The 15697-nt window shown below is 36.4% G+C and overlaps 1 protein-coding gene across 1 annotated transcript in view; it reads left to right on the top strand.

Annotated features, from left to right (window-relative positions):
• Positions 1–15697, top strand: part of satb2 (SATB homeobox 2) — a 62955-nt gene that overhangs the window by 6865 nt on the left and 40393 nt on the right. Inside the window, exons 2-3 of the mRNA XM_051709920.1 lie at positions 9929–10144; positions 13351–13533. Coding sequence (XP_051565880.1) covers positions 9973–10144; positions 13351–13533 — 355 coding nt within the window. The 5' untranslated portion in view covers positions 9929–9972. The remainder of the gene's footprint in view (positions 1–9928; positions 10145–13350; positions 13534–15697) is intronic.

Raw genomic sequence — 15697 nt, 5'->3', positions numbered from 1 at the left:
GTAAGTCTAATGGGCAAGCCCACATCGTAGACGAGCTGTTAATTAAAAACAGATCTGTTCGCCTCATAGAGTTGAAGTGGATCTCAGTGATCCTACACCCAGCAGTGGGTTTTATCTATTGTGCTTTAGGACTTTATCCTCTATTGTTTGTGAGGTGCAGTATTTTCAAACTTTGTGCCATTAAGCTTTCTAATAGGACATGAACATGGGCATGAGCACAACAGAAATGCAAGGTAATACTTTTTAACTGCTGCATGCACACTGGGGAAATGGCAGTTTTAACTGGAATACTATATTTAATGGGTGCTATTAATTTTAAACACGTTCTCACTCAGTGATGGGCAGTGTTGGGTAACATTACTTTTAAAAGTAACTCGTTAGAATATTGCGTTACTGTATAAAAAGTTACTTTTTATGGAAAGTAAAGTGTTACGTGACTTTTGTGTTACTTCACCACCACTCTTTCTTCTGCTGTACATTCAATACAAATACAAGAGATATGTAGAGACATTACAGGTCATGCTAGCTACTGTACAATACTCATGTCAAAACAACACACTAAACAAACAGATATTTAGAAAGTCTACAATCAGTAGGTCTTCACGTCATATATATATTTTTTCAAATTTTCTCCCCAATTTGGAGTGCCCAATTCCCAGTGCGCTCTGAGTCCTCGTGGTGGCGTAGTGACTTGCCTCAATCCGGGTGGAGGAGGATGTATCTCAGATGCCTCTGCGTCTGAGACCGTCAATCCACACATCTTATCATGTGGCTTTTTGAGCACGTTACCTTGGAGACATTGCGCTTGTGGAGGCTCACGCTATTCTCCACGACATCCACACACAACTCACCACGTGCCCACCGAGAGCGAGAACCACATTATAGTGACCACGAGGAGGTTAACCCAATGTGACTCTACCCACCCTAGCAACCAGCCAATTGGTTGGTTAGAAAGCCTGAATGGAGTCACTCAGCACGCCCTGGATTCGAACTTGCGACTCCAGGTGTGGTAGTCAAATAAATTACATCATATTTATAATAAAGACTCAATAACTGGAATATGCATGATTTGTTTTTCCATTGACATGGCAGCCAACTTTAATAATGAAGAATAACCACTGTCTTACCTAAAGCAGCAAAGTCCAACACTTGAACCTGCATCATATATGTCATCATATGTGGTGCCCATCGACAATGCCAGTCAACTTGAGATGTTTTTCAGAAGTCAGGATTATATTCAGTGGGGAATGCCAACCTAACATGTTCAAGGAATTAGTCTGATGAATAAATTAATATTTTTCACTTAAGTCATCTCAGTGCACACTTGTTTTGAGCTGATCCATGGTGCGTTCAGACGCCACTGGTTGATTGTATACAACTGCAAATGCGCATGTTGATACAACTTGAATGGAATAGTTTTTATTGCTACCAAAATGTCTTCAAACTTTATGTTTCATGAATCAAATTTCTTGTTTATTATAGAACAAAAATTCTGGATATTTTAAGAAATTAAGACATTTTGTCTGCGTACACAAACCATACGTTGCTCGCAACTGCTGATCCAGAGTCAGTTTTTCTCATCTCATTCTCCTAGTTAAGGGGAGCTGTATCACGGAGCAGTTCAGCTGCATATGTCAGTGAATTGAGCGAGAATTTCACCCTGTATATCATGCCATGGCTAGTGGAAGACTAGTCTTATAGAGAAGTAGTTACGGGCAGCTTTAAAACAAAGAAATTCGGATGCACAAACAGGCAGCGATCATTCCAAGTTGTATGTATCTGTATAATCATGTCGTGGCCACGGGAAGACTTCTCTGGCTTATGACTTTGCTATATTATACCACGAAAATGTGTGTTTACTTTTAAATGCAGCCTACTTGAATCAGCTGTGAGAATCAAAGTATCACTTACCCGAATGTTACATTTTTGACAAAATGTTGCCTTTTGAGAACACATTTCTCTTCACTTGCTGTGATTGTCATGACAATGGCAAAGTTTATGATGGCTGCTCATTTAAGCTTCAGTGCACAAAAAAAATCCACAGCTGCAGATGATGAGTACAACTCGATTCCACTGAAGCGTTCAGATTTACATTCCTTTACCAGCAATATTTTGCCATTTTTAAAACATAAATTCTCTGCCCTTCGCTGATAAGCATGGCTCATACTCTCTAGAACTACAATACCATCATGCACACACATTCTACAACTTCACTGAATATCTCTAGTAAACCTCCCACTCTCTAGAACTACAATGCCCATAATGCCCCTTCAAGAAGTTTGCACTCTTTTACTCCTGATTTATCACAATACGGGGAATGGAGAGGTGTACAAAAGCAACGCGTTACTTATTTTACAAAAATAACTCATATAATAGTGTCTAAAATAAAAAAGATTGCATTACTTTACTCGTTACACGAAAAAGTAATCTGATTACGTAAAGCACGTTACTTTTATCGCATTACCCCCAACACTGGTGATGGGCAGTAGCTTCGCTACAAACAGCGAAGCTATTAGCTTAACTACATTTCTGAGTAGCGAGGTGGTAGCTTTGCTAGTTTTTAAATCAAGTAGCTTTTCAGTAGCGAAGCTATATTTTTGACTAGGTAGCGGCATAGCATTGAGAAAAGCTACACCGCTTCATCATGCCTTGTACCCGGTGTTTACTATCCCCAGTTTTTAATCAAAACTAAAAGATGTCCGAACACAAATTAATCATTCATCTGAATCGGTTCTTTAAAATAAATTGGTCACACATGATAGGAAAGCAGTCTGAATCAGTTCACGATTCCATCTGAATGCCTCAGAAAGTGTGCACTGCTGAATAATTTTGCGCGCTCTCACTTACTAATAAGCTCATGGAGTAATTTATAATGCTGGTTGCAGTTGATCTACAATCAATGGAAACAAAACCTGCAAATTTGTCCTGTCGTTTGCCAGTGATGAAGAAGGTCTTTACAAAGTTCAGCCAGTTTGCAGCTTGTAAATGACTTCTGCAGGTAAATACATTTTCCAACCAAAAGAGTATCAAAACACGTATTAGCCTACACGAAAACACATAAAAAAGTACCATGGCATTACCATGTTTTTTGGACATGTACCATTACCTGGACGCACTATGTTAAAACAATGGTAGGCTATATGAATATGGTAATCATATAGCAAAGTACCATGGTATTTTTTAATTACCTTGAAGTGTCATATAAGTATATGAATATGGTAATCATATCAATTTACCATGGTAGTAATATGGTATTCTTTGAAGTACTTTGAAGCACCATGTGAATACAGAATGGTACATAAATATGGTAATTTTATATCAAAGTACCATGGTATTACCATCTGATACCATCAGAAATCACATTGTTATTGCCCAGATGTGTGCGCTCTCTCTCTCTCTCTCTCTCTCTCTCTCTCTCTCTCTCACTCTCTCTCTCACGTACACACACACACACACACACACACACACAAGACATTTGGCCTCTGATGATATAACCTGTAATTCTGTGTCTAGCTGCTGTATTTGTGTATTGTATAGATGAATATATAGATGAATAGTATACTGTATGTACGCAGAGTTTTTGTACAGGAATGTGTAAATGAAATTATGTTTAAATGGGTATGTGTAGAGGTAGTAGTCTAAATCTGAAAAATAAAATGTAAAAATAGTGATTTTTCATATTGAACACGTGCTTGTAGAGGCAGTAGTATAAATATGAAAAATAACATGTAAAAATAGTGACTTTAAATGTTGAACACATGGGTTTGTATAAGAAGCATGTCTAAATATTAATTTATGTTTTTTTTATTTTTTTTATGTGCACATACCAGTACGTATTGCACCATACTGTATATTGCACTAAACTGTAATATACTGTACCAAGGCTTTGATAAACATCATGTGAATATGTCTTTTAGGTGCTTTGTCTATGACAGTATGCTCAGTGCATCTGCAGCTGAAAAAAAATAAGAACTAGCTTAAATGTAGCAAGCTACTTTTGGCATGTAGCTTGTAGTGTAACTTGCTACTTTCTCTGAAGTGTAGCTTTTAGCTTAGCTTAACTAATTTTTCTGTTGAGTATTTTGTAGCTTAGCTTGCTATATTTTTTTTGAGTAGCTTGCCAACACTGTTCTCACTCCCAGCGTGTCAACCTACAGATGGCAAAATTTCCGACACAACCGGCAAGTGTGTTCTTTTCAACGAGAAACCTTTGACATCAACTGACTGACAGGAAGAGCATCAGAATTTTAGCATCGTTTAATTATAAGTTGGGGTTTAATTTTGTCATGGTGACATCTTTTGGGAGAATGATTTTAATTTAATTTCAAATCAGCAACATCAGTATTCACAGTGCTTAATATTTAATCTGTTGTTTATCTGTTTATTTAATCTGTCTGTACACATACTGCATTGCTGGAGTTACCTGTTTCATTCCGGGTGTATTCCGAGTCTTACAATCATTTTATGTGAAGAACAAACCTAAATGTAAGTTTTTAGTCACCGATCACAGTCACCTGGAGTCCACCGTAACACATCGTGCACAAGTTTCATTCTAACACACTAGGCTCGTTTGAGATGAGCAAGTTCTTCGCAGAACTGATCACCAGAGATCAGCGGTAGGTGCATGCTGGTTAGAAATCTGTATGACATGCTGTAATGTCATGATGACGTATGTCAAAAATACTCCTGCGAGAGCGAGGTGGCCGCAGTTGTAGAAGTCAGGAGGTGCAGTTGCTTTTTCGAGCTGTGCGAACTGCAAGCACGATGGGAAATGACTTGCTGCTAACCACACAGCTATTAAGGTAAAATAGTGCCTAAATGATTTGCATGCCCAGAGTAAGATTTGTAAAAGCGTAAATGAAGTTATAAGCGTGATATAAAAATTTGAATGCACAGAGTAAGATTTGTGAAAGCGTAAATCAAATTGCAAGCGTAAAAATAAATTGCATGCACACAGAACGTTTTTTACAGATGTAAATCTGTAGTTTGTAATTTGTAAATCTGTAAGTTCCAAATGTAAGAAAAAATATTAGCAATACTTTAATGCTTTACATAAGTGTAATTCATGTGTTGTGAATCTGTAATTGCATATTAACACAAAGTAAATTTGGTGTGTATTCTTCTGACTTCCTTTTTTTCACGCTTACACTTCTGGCACTGTTTTTGCACCTAAACATGGCCAAAAACATTTCGAACCTGCAATCAGCGATATGCAAGCAAAGAAAGGGTGTCATGAACACCAAAATGGATTGACCGCGTAGAATCAGTCTGTATGTGTAAAATAAACTACTGCAAATGTGTAAATGACTTGTGTTTGTGGCATAAATATTTTCCAGAAATAATCCGATATACCCTATTCCGTCTTTCCTTTTGTTGCGCTCACACTTTTGGCACAAATTTCTCACTGAAAATATGATCACGTGGCTCGCTGTGCATGACAACACAGAGACTCACAGCATGTGGAGGCTCATGCTAATCTCCACGATCCATGCAGAACTTACCACGCGCCCCATTGAGAGCGAGAACCCCTAATCGCGACCACGAGGAGGTTACCCCATGTGACTCTACCCTCCCTAGCAACCGGGCCAATTTGGCTAATTAGGAGGCCTAGCTGGAGTCACTCAGCACGCCCTGGATTCGAACTCACGACTCCAGGGGTTGTAGTCAGCATCAATACTCGCTGAGCTACCCAGGCCCCCTAAACTGAAATATTAATAATACATACACGATTTAATTATATTTAATATGAATTATCATTGGCAAGTCATTTTGGTGAATAGATGGAATTAGCTGGTATCACAGAAATCATGCTAGAAAACAAATTAATAAAGTAAGCCATATAAAACCAAACTCTGTAAACAAATATATAAATAGGTGACTTATATCATTTAGTTTTTTTAGAATGAGTTCAATGATACCAGCAAGTTCCATCCATCCATTCATCCATTTACCATGCCGATGATAATCGAAAGTAATTTAAATATAATTAAAATAATGAACAGCAACAAGAAGAAATATTTGAACACCAGATTGAGATTTATATCAATAAATGGTGTCAGCACAACTTTACACTCACAATAAAAGAACGTGTATGTATTACTATTTCAGTTTAATATTTAAGAGAGGAGAGATACCCAGAAGAATGATGTGGAGCCATATGAAGAAGAAGCTGTCTGTCACCTTATTAAACCAAACAGATCAGAATAAACTGGTCAAGGAAAACCTCATTTGATTGGTTACTAGAAGCAGGTAGACCCGCCTTCCTTCTCAAAATTGTAAGTGCGAAAAAAGGAAGTCAGAATACACACAAAATTTACTTTGTGTTAATACGCAATTACAGGTTCACAACACACAAATTAGACTTATGCAAAGATTTAAAGTATTGCTAATATTTTTTCTTACGCTTGCAACTTGATGTACACCTTTACAAAACATTCTGTGCGCATGTAATTTATTTTTACACTTGCAATTTGATTTACGCTTTCACAGATCTTACTCTGTGCATTCAAATTTTTCTGTCATGCTTGTAACTTCATTTATGCTTTCACAGATCTTACTCTGTGCATTCAAATTTTTCTATCACGCTTGTAACTTCATTTACGCTTTTACAAGTCAGACTCTGCGCATGCAAATCATTTAGGCACTATTTTACCTTCATACACAGCTTAATGCTCATTGGCTTAAACAACCGTGATGTTTCGTTCTCTTCTAAAATGTTTGATTTTCTTATATATATATATATATATATATATATATATATATATATATATATATATATATATATATATATATATATATATAATATCATATTTTTATATGTATAAATTATATGTGAATATTCCCGACACTCTGACAGTGCAATCTCCGAATGGAATAAGTGATTAGTATTGTATTTCTGAAATATCTAAAATATGTGTCTTTATTAAACTAAAACTGGATGGGAAGACACGTTTTATGGAGGGAGTTAAATAACAGATACAAAATAGAGTGTTTTGTTCATCATATTTATTTTCATTTAAAAGCAACAGAATTTAAATTGCATCTACTTTATTAACAACAAAGAGCATGAATGTGAATCCCGCGATATCTGCCTTTGAGCTCATTGGTGTCTAATCCACTACGAGAAGTGACGAATTGTCTGACTTGACAGCGCTTATTTCACTCCTCCCCTGACTGCAGCTGCCTGCTCTCGTCTACATTTAAGGCGAGGCGGTTGGCTTTTCAAACGAGCCTATTCAAAAATTGCCGCCTCAGGCGTTATGACACGGGCTTGATGTCAGAGACTCAATCGATTTTACCATTGGCTCTCGCGTGTCTTGAGACCGGTTGTGACAAGCTCATGTTCGGTTGTATTCATTTTTGAATGAGACGTGTCAGTAGAATCAGGATGACAGTTCCTTCACAAAGTGGAATATTTTCACCGATTAAACTGTACTTTATCTGCTTGTTATGTCTTTTCTATTGTAGAGTACTGGTTAGGTTTAAGCATAAATGTGTGGTTTGGTGCTTAAAAATATCTATAAATAGTGTAATGTATATCAAATTATGTATATCAAAGTGTCTCATGTTTTATATTGTTGATTATCGGTTAGGTTTAGAAATGGGGTTGGGTTAGGGGATCTAAAATATTATATATGATTGTATGATATAATGTCACACTAATATATTCATAAATATCATAAAACATTGAGGTTTAGCACATAAAGTAATATTCAAACTTTGATTACTGACAACAAAGTTTTCTCGTTGAAAACAACTGGGTTTCTCACCACGTCAATGAGAGGACCAGGGGGCACCTTTGGCGTCATCATGCAGATGCTGATGGCTTCTGCACAAGCGTCAAAATTGAGAATGAGACGGAATGAGAACGAGCTGTAATTTTGTATATACTGGATATGTGATGTGTGTTTTCACAAGCATGTATGTCTATTTGTTGTAGTGTGTTGTTCACACTTGAAGTCTATTAAATTGTCTTAAAGGCTCTGTAAATCTAAAAAGTGTGTGTGTGTGTGTGTGTGTGTGTGTGTGTGTACAGTTTGGATCATCAGTTTGTGTCCCCTAGGCAGCACTCTAACACATTTCCTTCCATCAAAATGCCCTTAAAGTGTTTTTCCTCCCATCCGCTTATTAAACTCTCAAGGATTCATATACTTGCTTTTTGGACCCGCGTTATTTTTTTAATCACACAGAGGCTAATGTTTTTAATTTATTGTTCATTTTGAAAATTTAGCCTCAGCTTGTAATCCTCTTTGGACTTTTTTGTTCTGTGATGGTGTTTTTGTCGTCAAGGCCTGAGAAAGGAGGTGTGATGTTTTCTGTGTAACCACAGGGAGGAGAATCTATGTTTTAGACCCATCACAGTCCCTCTTTGTTTAGTGATATGCAAATCAAAACGTTCCTTTTGGCCGGTGGGGAGCATGTTCACACTCTTTAACATTTGGCATGGACTGGATACTGCCTGGCACTGACTCTGATGGACATAACCAATATTAAAGGTTTGGCTGGAAAACAAAGACCTCTGGAAACTGTCCCCACGGAGCACCCTGGCTCTGATAAAAATGCACCGTCATCCATATGCATTTTACGTTATTATATTTGCATACAAATGCATACAGATAAAATTAGGATCACTTTCTTAGTGACTTAATAATTAAATAAAATTAATAAAAAATATTTAGCATTTTTGCCTTCATATAGTATTTGTTTTTGCAGAGAGGTCTGGCATTTTGGCTACCCATGCTGCACACTAACACATAACAGTACACACAATAGTATATACAATAAAATTATATTGCTTTTTTATAAAGCTAATTATAATTAACCCTAATCGAAAACTTTTAGCATTTTACATTTTTGCATCCTCGCCAAATGAGGACATCCCCAAATGCCCATAAGTTTTGTTATGTTTAGCTCAATTCTGGGGACAAATATGTCCCCATACTATAGCTAAGTAAATCTACACACACACTCACACCAGTTTACATTCCCCACAGACACTGGAGCAGAACAAGACACAGGGCCTCAGCTTCTCTGTTTGCTGATAGAGGTGATAAGATGCTAGCATCCTCTTAAACAATGACTTGTATTTTAGGACACAGCCTTGAGTTTGATGTCTGTTTGTTGTCTGCTAGACACAGCTGTTCAATTGTGTTTAAGCATCAAGCGATGTGGAATCCTCTGACTCAGGAGCGAAGAGTTCTATTCAAAAAACTCCTCAAGGAATGCCACTGGAATTTCTATTGAAGTCAGGAAGCAATCAGAAAAGGATCAAATCAGAACCCTCTAAGAATCAAATAAGATCCCACTGAATAAACAAAGGCCATGTCAACACTAATACCTCTTTTGTTTGAAAACACTACACTGGAATGACATTTCATCCACTGAAAACAGAGACATTTGAAAATGCTCTCCATGACTGTCTTTGGAAAATGATTATGTTAAGAATCTGAAAATGATTTAGTGTGGACATTTCAAACATTTTGAATTATTATTCTATTCTAATAAAGAAATTCCATTAACAATCCATTAGCATTCCTAATGGAAGGCATGTAGATCAGACTTGGATTATTTGAGTTTTGCACCTATATTTAGGGTTTTTGACAATTTAGCCTCACAGGGTGACAGATCTGGGTTAATATACAACTGGATAATTCTTTTTTTACATTTTTTATACTATGTTTTCATTTTATTTTACTGTGCTATTTGACTTGGAAACCAGTTCTGTTATTCACCATTTCTTTTCACATTTTTCCATCTCTCTCTTGAGTGACAGAAAGTTTCTTTCTGTCACTCTTTCCCTCCCTCTCTTGGTCATTCCACTTTCTTTTTATTTTTTTATTGTTGTATACACAGTTTGTGAGGTTCAACAGAAAAGCATGTATTTTGATTTTGACTGTTTTTGATTGCTTTCTCCCTCTCTGTGTCTCAGGTCCTTATCCTCTGGCTGGTGTTCCCCCTGTGGTGTGGAGGGAGATGGAGCGAGGTGGAGGAGAGAGCCCTCATTTGCGGGAGAGCCCAGAGCGACGTGGGAGCAGCAGTCCTGATATTGGCGGTCCGCCACAAAAGGTGGGCCGTCTGGAACTTAACGGCAGTCCCACCGGACACTGCAGTCGCCATAATGGGGCCCCTCAAAGACCTCTCGGAGGTAAGACACTCATAACCCCCTTCTGCCCCTTTATTTATAAATATATATATATATATATATATATATATATGTATAGATATATATATATATATATATATTTGTTTTTTTATTTATTTTATTTTTTTTAATTATTTTTATTATTATTATTATTATATTATTGTGCTTTTGAATTTTTTGTTAGTTATGGTGGAGAAAGACCGATATTATGGGGAGAGAGATAGGATCAAGACATGTTGCAAGCCAGGCTCAAACCTGCATCACTTGCATAGGCACCACTGCTCAATGTCTGGGGCACAGATGTTAACTACTACATCACAGCTCCAACAAATATAATAATTGTTTCAACTACTGATTTAAAGTCTTCAGCTGAAAAAGAAGCATTTTTGTTCAAAGCAATGGATTGATTTACAGGAATTAGCCACACGTTTAGCAAGATAAATCCAGAAGGACAAGCAATCCTCATGAGCCTTTATATTATCAGTAATTATTATAATTATTATTTTTTTTGTTATTATTATTAACCTCAAATCCCATTTCTGGCTGTACATGCACCCTGTTTCTCTACTCTGTCTGACTTTTTAAAAGAACCAACCATAGTGCAAAGCAGATCAGTTTATTTTCATACACCACTGTAGTTCAGACTACAGGAGTGTTGTGGGCATTATTAGCTTATTGTATTAAGTACAGTTATATAGATCTGGTTTATTCCCCTTGGTCAGTTAACAACTGCAACAGTAGCCTACCGTGTGTGTGGGTTTGTAATGTTGATTACAGTGACCCTAATTAACTGACACATGTACAGTGGTGTGGTCACAGCTGTGCCAACTGAATGGCTTTAAATATGTTTTTTAACATGGTGATTAACACATAACATTACAAAATATATATTTTATTTTATTCATTTATTCATTTTATTTTCACAATTTTTAATCACATTTTAGCTTATTTGCCATTCACTTTAATAGTCCTGTGTGACATTTTTTTAAAAGTACAAATATATCATATAGTCTCTCAATTAATATGAGATAATATTAATTGCATGTTAGATAATTAAACAAGAATAGGAAAACAAAGATGTTTAAATAGATTTAGATGAAGTATACACTGCAGGACACTGCTGACTTTGCTTAAAATTGCATATTAACTACCCACATACTGTTACACATGAACCATCATGGGGACCTGACTGTAAAGCCAATACACATTTTCCTCAAAAGAGACATACAGTACAGCCTGTATCCAGAAACACACAGCTTCAAAACAAGTATATACTCTGTCATCACTTACACTGTGCAATCCCTGAATTTATGCATTGGGCCAAAAAGTCATCAAGGTTAATGTAATTTACCTAGACAGCGAGCAATGTGTGTAGCCAATCATAAAGATACATATCAGAGAGAGATTAGATATGTTTAAGAGGCTAAGACCTTAACAACACATATTGTTTGTTTGTATTTGTGCATGTGTGCTTTTCAGTTGCTTGCTATACACCTCTGGAGCAGATGTGATTTGACACAATATCTGTCAACAAACAGTAAACAGAAGATTGATTTCTCAAACTTCACGGGAATGGCACTAAAGACGGAGATGAACTTTGGGCTGACGATTGGGACTTTTTAGACAGAAGAGAGTGGAGGCACTAGATAGAGAGACCAGATAAAGGTGACATGGTAGAAGAGGAAAGTGGTGGAAAAGGCTGCATACACATTGCTATTATCTTATGATGAAACTGTGCTTATACAGGGTACACGGATGAATCCATGGGAGCTAACCAGTGAGAGAGAGAGAGAGAGAGAGAGAGAGAGAGAGCAAGAGAAAAGGACTGTTGGGAGCTGCTGTGTGTTGACAGTTATATTTCCCTGTTGGGGGAAATTCACTTACTTGGATTGGCACTGGCCCCTGGCCTGTAATTCACTCCATAAGAGCATTCTGAATTGCAAGCCAGGGTGATTAATGGAAAGGAAATAGAAATATAGGAATTGACTGATTAAACCAAGGGGCTCTGGGAGCATTCAGTAAATGTGTATGTATTTGGAAGTGTGTGTGTGTGTAAATTAGGAGAGAGAGAGTATTGCTTTGCATTTATTAGCAAAACTGAGTTTTTGCTTAATGCTTTCAGTCTATGATATCTGCGGAGAGCATTAATTAATAGTCAGTGGATAGAAGGCTGTAAATTTCAAAGCACTTGAGGAAAATTGGAAAAAAATAAATCAAATGGGGACAGGTTAAGCCCGGATTAACCAGAGGAAACTTGGGTGGGATGTGTGTTTTTCAGGCATCATTAAGTGCTACATACTATTTCTCAACAAGCCGTGGATGACTATGCATCCCAACATCCCATTAAAAGATGGGACTCTGTACCCACCGATATACTTGCCAACATATTTTCTGAGTTAATCATAAACGTTTTCGACTAAAATGTTAACAAAGCCAACACTTCTAAAATAATGTGTTAAATTGCAGAGCTATGAGCCGTAATTCAAACACAGAAGGCACAAAGGTTTGCATATCCGTTGAAGTCTCATGAAACTAATTTTATTAAATGACACTGCCATTAGTGCATAGTTGGTTGACATGAGGAGATATCAACTCAGCTGCCCTGACAAAGTGTAGGGAGGTACCATAAAGTATGATAGCTTTAATGGAGTATAAAAGAGCTGGTTTGATGGTTGGTTTGATACAGAATCTGTACGGTTTTTCCACGATGACTATTTGCATGAGCCAGGAAAGCTAGGACAAACAATTGAACCTGGTCTTCTTATTCAAATGCAAATGATTAACCTATTAATCATTAATGGTTTCTAATGAAAAGAATGTTCTTGCAAACAGCACATGGTGCCTATTCAAATTAACGCTGTGCTTGATTTAGAAATGGAGTCATAAATAGAATTTGGATGGAAATGCTTAAAACATTGTAGGAAAATGAGGTTGAGCCAAATTTCCATTTGTAAAATATCAACTCAGTTACTGGGATGTGTTTTCAACAGATGACTGTGGTGTTACATACTGTAGTTCTGATTCTAAATTCTTATTCGATATGCCGAAGCCATTATAAAATGACTATAAACACATCTGTGAGCACAGATTTTATATTAAAGGTGCTGTAAGCCTTTTTTCATGGAAAAGTATGCAAAAAAATGTCCTACTCACTTTTGGCTTCTGTTTCTGTAATGATTTTAGTGCCATTTTCCTCTCCTATATTGCAGGACTGATGATTCCAGTCTTCTGTGTGGTGGAGCAGGTGGATGGAGGGATGATATCAGAACGAGAGAGCCGTGAGGAACATGCAGAGTTTGTGCTGGTCAGGAAGGACATCCTTTTCACTCAGCTGGTTGAGACGGCGCTTCTAGCCCTGGGCTACTCTCACAGTTCTGCAGCCCAAGCACATGGTGAGTTCATTACTGTTCCGTGATCATGTAAGACTTGTTATGGATGAATTTTGATGAATTTACACTTACAATTTTAGTTTAAAAACCTGCACTGATGAATAGAAGTCAATGGTTTCACTTCAGTTTTAGGCTAATTAAAAAAAATACAAAATAAAAAAACCTTTGGGTGGGCAGATGCCGAAGGTCTGAAATAAGGTTTGGTTAAATTACCTTGACAGCGTGCTGAAATTGTTTGTATCAGACAGTTTGTTTCAGGTAGTCATAGGGTATGTTCGGAGGGGCATACTACCTATTTTTGAAAGAAAGTGTTATGCAGTATGTGTACTGTTCACAGTTTGCAAGTTTCCTATACACATAAAACACCCAAGTGACCTAATACGTTAATTTGATCTTCCATTTCATTAAAAACAAACCAGAAGAAAAATGTTCGACCTGATTTAATATTTAATTGGACTACCAAAAGATTTATTTTTTTTCACAAAACTAGGTTAAAAATAGCCATATATATTTCTAATATTATAAATGGATGCCAGAATTAAACATGCAATATATTGAGCTAATGTGACAGCAATGTATCATCCTTCTGTTTGAAATGCTTTTTATTGCATAATGCATACTGTTTTACATTATATACAGTATATATATATATTTTTAATAGTAGTATACAGTACAATACTGCATAGTATGCAATAAGCAGTACACTAGTATACCATTCCATTACAGTTCAGACCTATTAGAGTGACAGTGAGGACTAGGAGGAGGTTTGGCTGTTGAGATGTTGACAGGAGGATATACTGTTTTGTGCTTGTGCGTCTGAGAATTCTGAGGATGAAGGGCATTTGATCAACATAACCAAATTAAAAACAGTCTTAAAATCCCATTAAAAAGGAACAAAGGAGATGGAGAGGCAACAAATCTGGTACATTCACGTCACAAAAAGAGGTGTGTGAACTGTTTTGTGTGTGTGTGTGTGTGTGTGTGTGTGTGTGTGTGAGAGTGTGTGTGTGGTATGTGGAAATGCAAGTGTACGTGTGCTTAAGGTCTTTGTACTCACATAATATGTGTCTACTTTACTGTGTGTGTGTTTGTGTATGTATGTAGAGAATGTTTATGTGGGCCAAAAGAAGGAATATAATGCTTTACTTTATTGCTGTACACATGCTTGTCATCTCCCAGAAGACTGTGAAGTTTACTGGTATTGTATGTAGAAAATGTAAAACAGCCAGTACTTCATGTGGATGCATGGTAACATAATACATCACATTTTACGTAATAGGTTCAGCATTTGGCATCTGTACATTTATTTTCATGTTGCTTTTTTTGTACGTTTTATTCACAGTTCTCACACTAAGTCTGTCTAGACCAAAGTTTGTTGTGTGATGAGATGATGTGCATTTTACTGATGTATTTTCAAAAGTTTTGCCAGCAGTTTGATAAGTTTGATACAGACAGAAAAGAGAGAGCGAAAACTGAAGGCTACATTTCAAACTTTAATTAAACTATCCTTCAGGCCAGGCTGATGAAATGTTTGCTACTTATTTGTTGTGCCGAGACATGTATGTGTCTGTTCATGTATGTGTGTGACTGCAACTTGTTTATTCATCTGAAAATAATTCTAAAATAAGCATCCTTTTATTTTTTTGATAAATAAATATTAGGGCTGTCAATTCATTAAAATTTGTAATCAAATTCATTACATGATATGCTGATTAATTAATCAAATTGCAATTAATTGAACATATAAATATTTGCTCAGAAAGGCCCTCAAATAACAGTAATTCAATTTACTGCATATTGATTAAATAATGATAAATAGTTATATTTAAATAACTGCAAATACAAAGTAATATATACACAGTATATATATATATATATATATATATATATATATATATATATATATATATATATATATATATATATATATATATTAGGGATGGGCACGAGTACGAGTACTCAGGTATTCGGACGTGGCAGCAATGATCAATCATGAAAACGTTGATCGATGGTGATCAAGTATGTGACTTTTTGAAATTCGAAATCCAGTGACAATTACCTGACAACTGAACACAAAGGTGTCAAAGCTTATTTTTAATTTTGAGATTGATTACATTGTGGTTTTGTGGGGTACATTGATTGTCAGAGATGTCTCATAGCAGCCAAA

The sequence above is a fragment of the Myxocyprinus asiaticus genome, chromosome 11 (genome assembly GCF_019703515.2).
Source record: "Myxocyprinus asiaticus isolate MX2 ecotype Aquarium Trade chromosome 11, UBuf_Myxa_2, whole genome shotgun sequence".
Taxonomy (NCBI): Eukaryota; Metazoa; Chordata; class Actinopteri; order Cypriniformes; family Catostomidae; genus Myxocyprinus; species Myxocyprinus asiaticus.
This window is presented reverse-complemented; position numbering and strand designations above follow the sequence as displayed.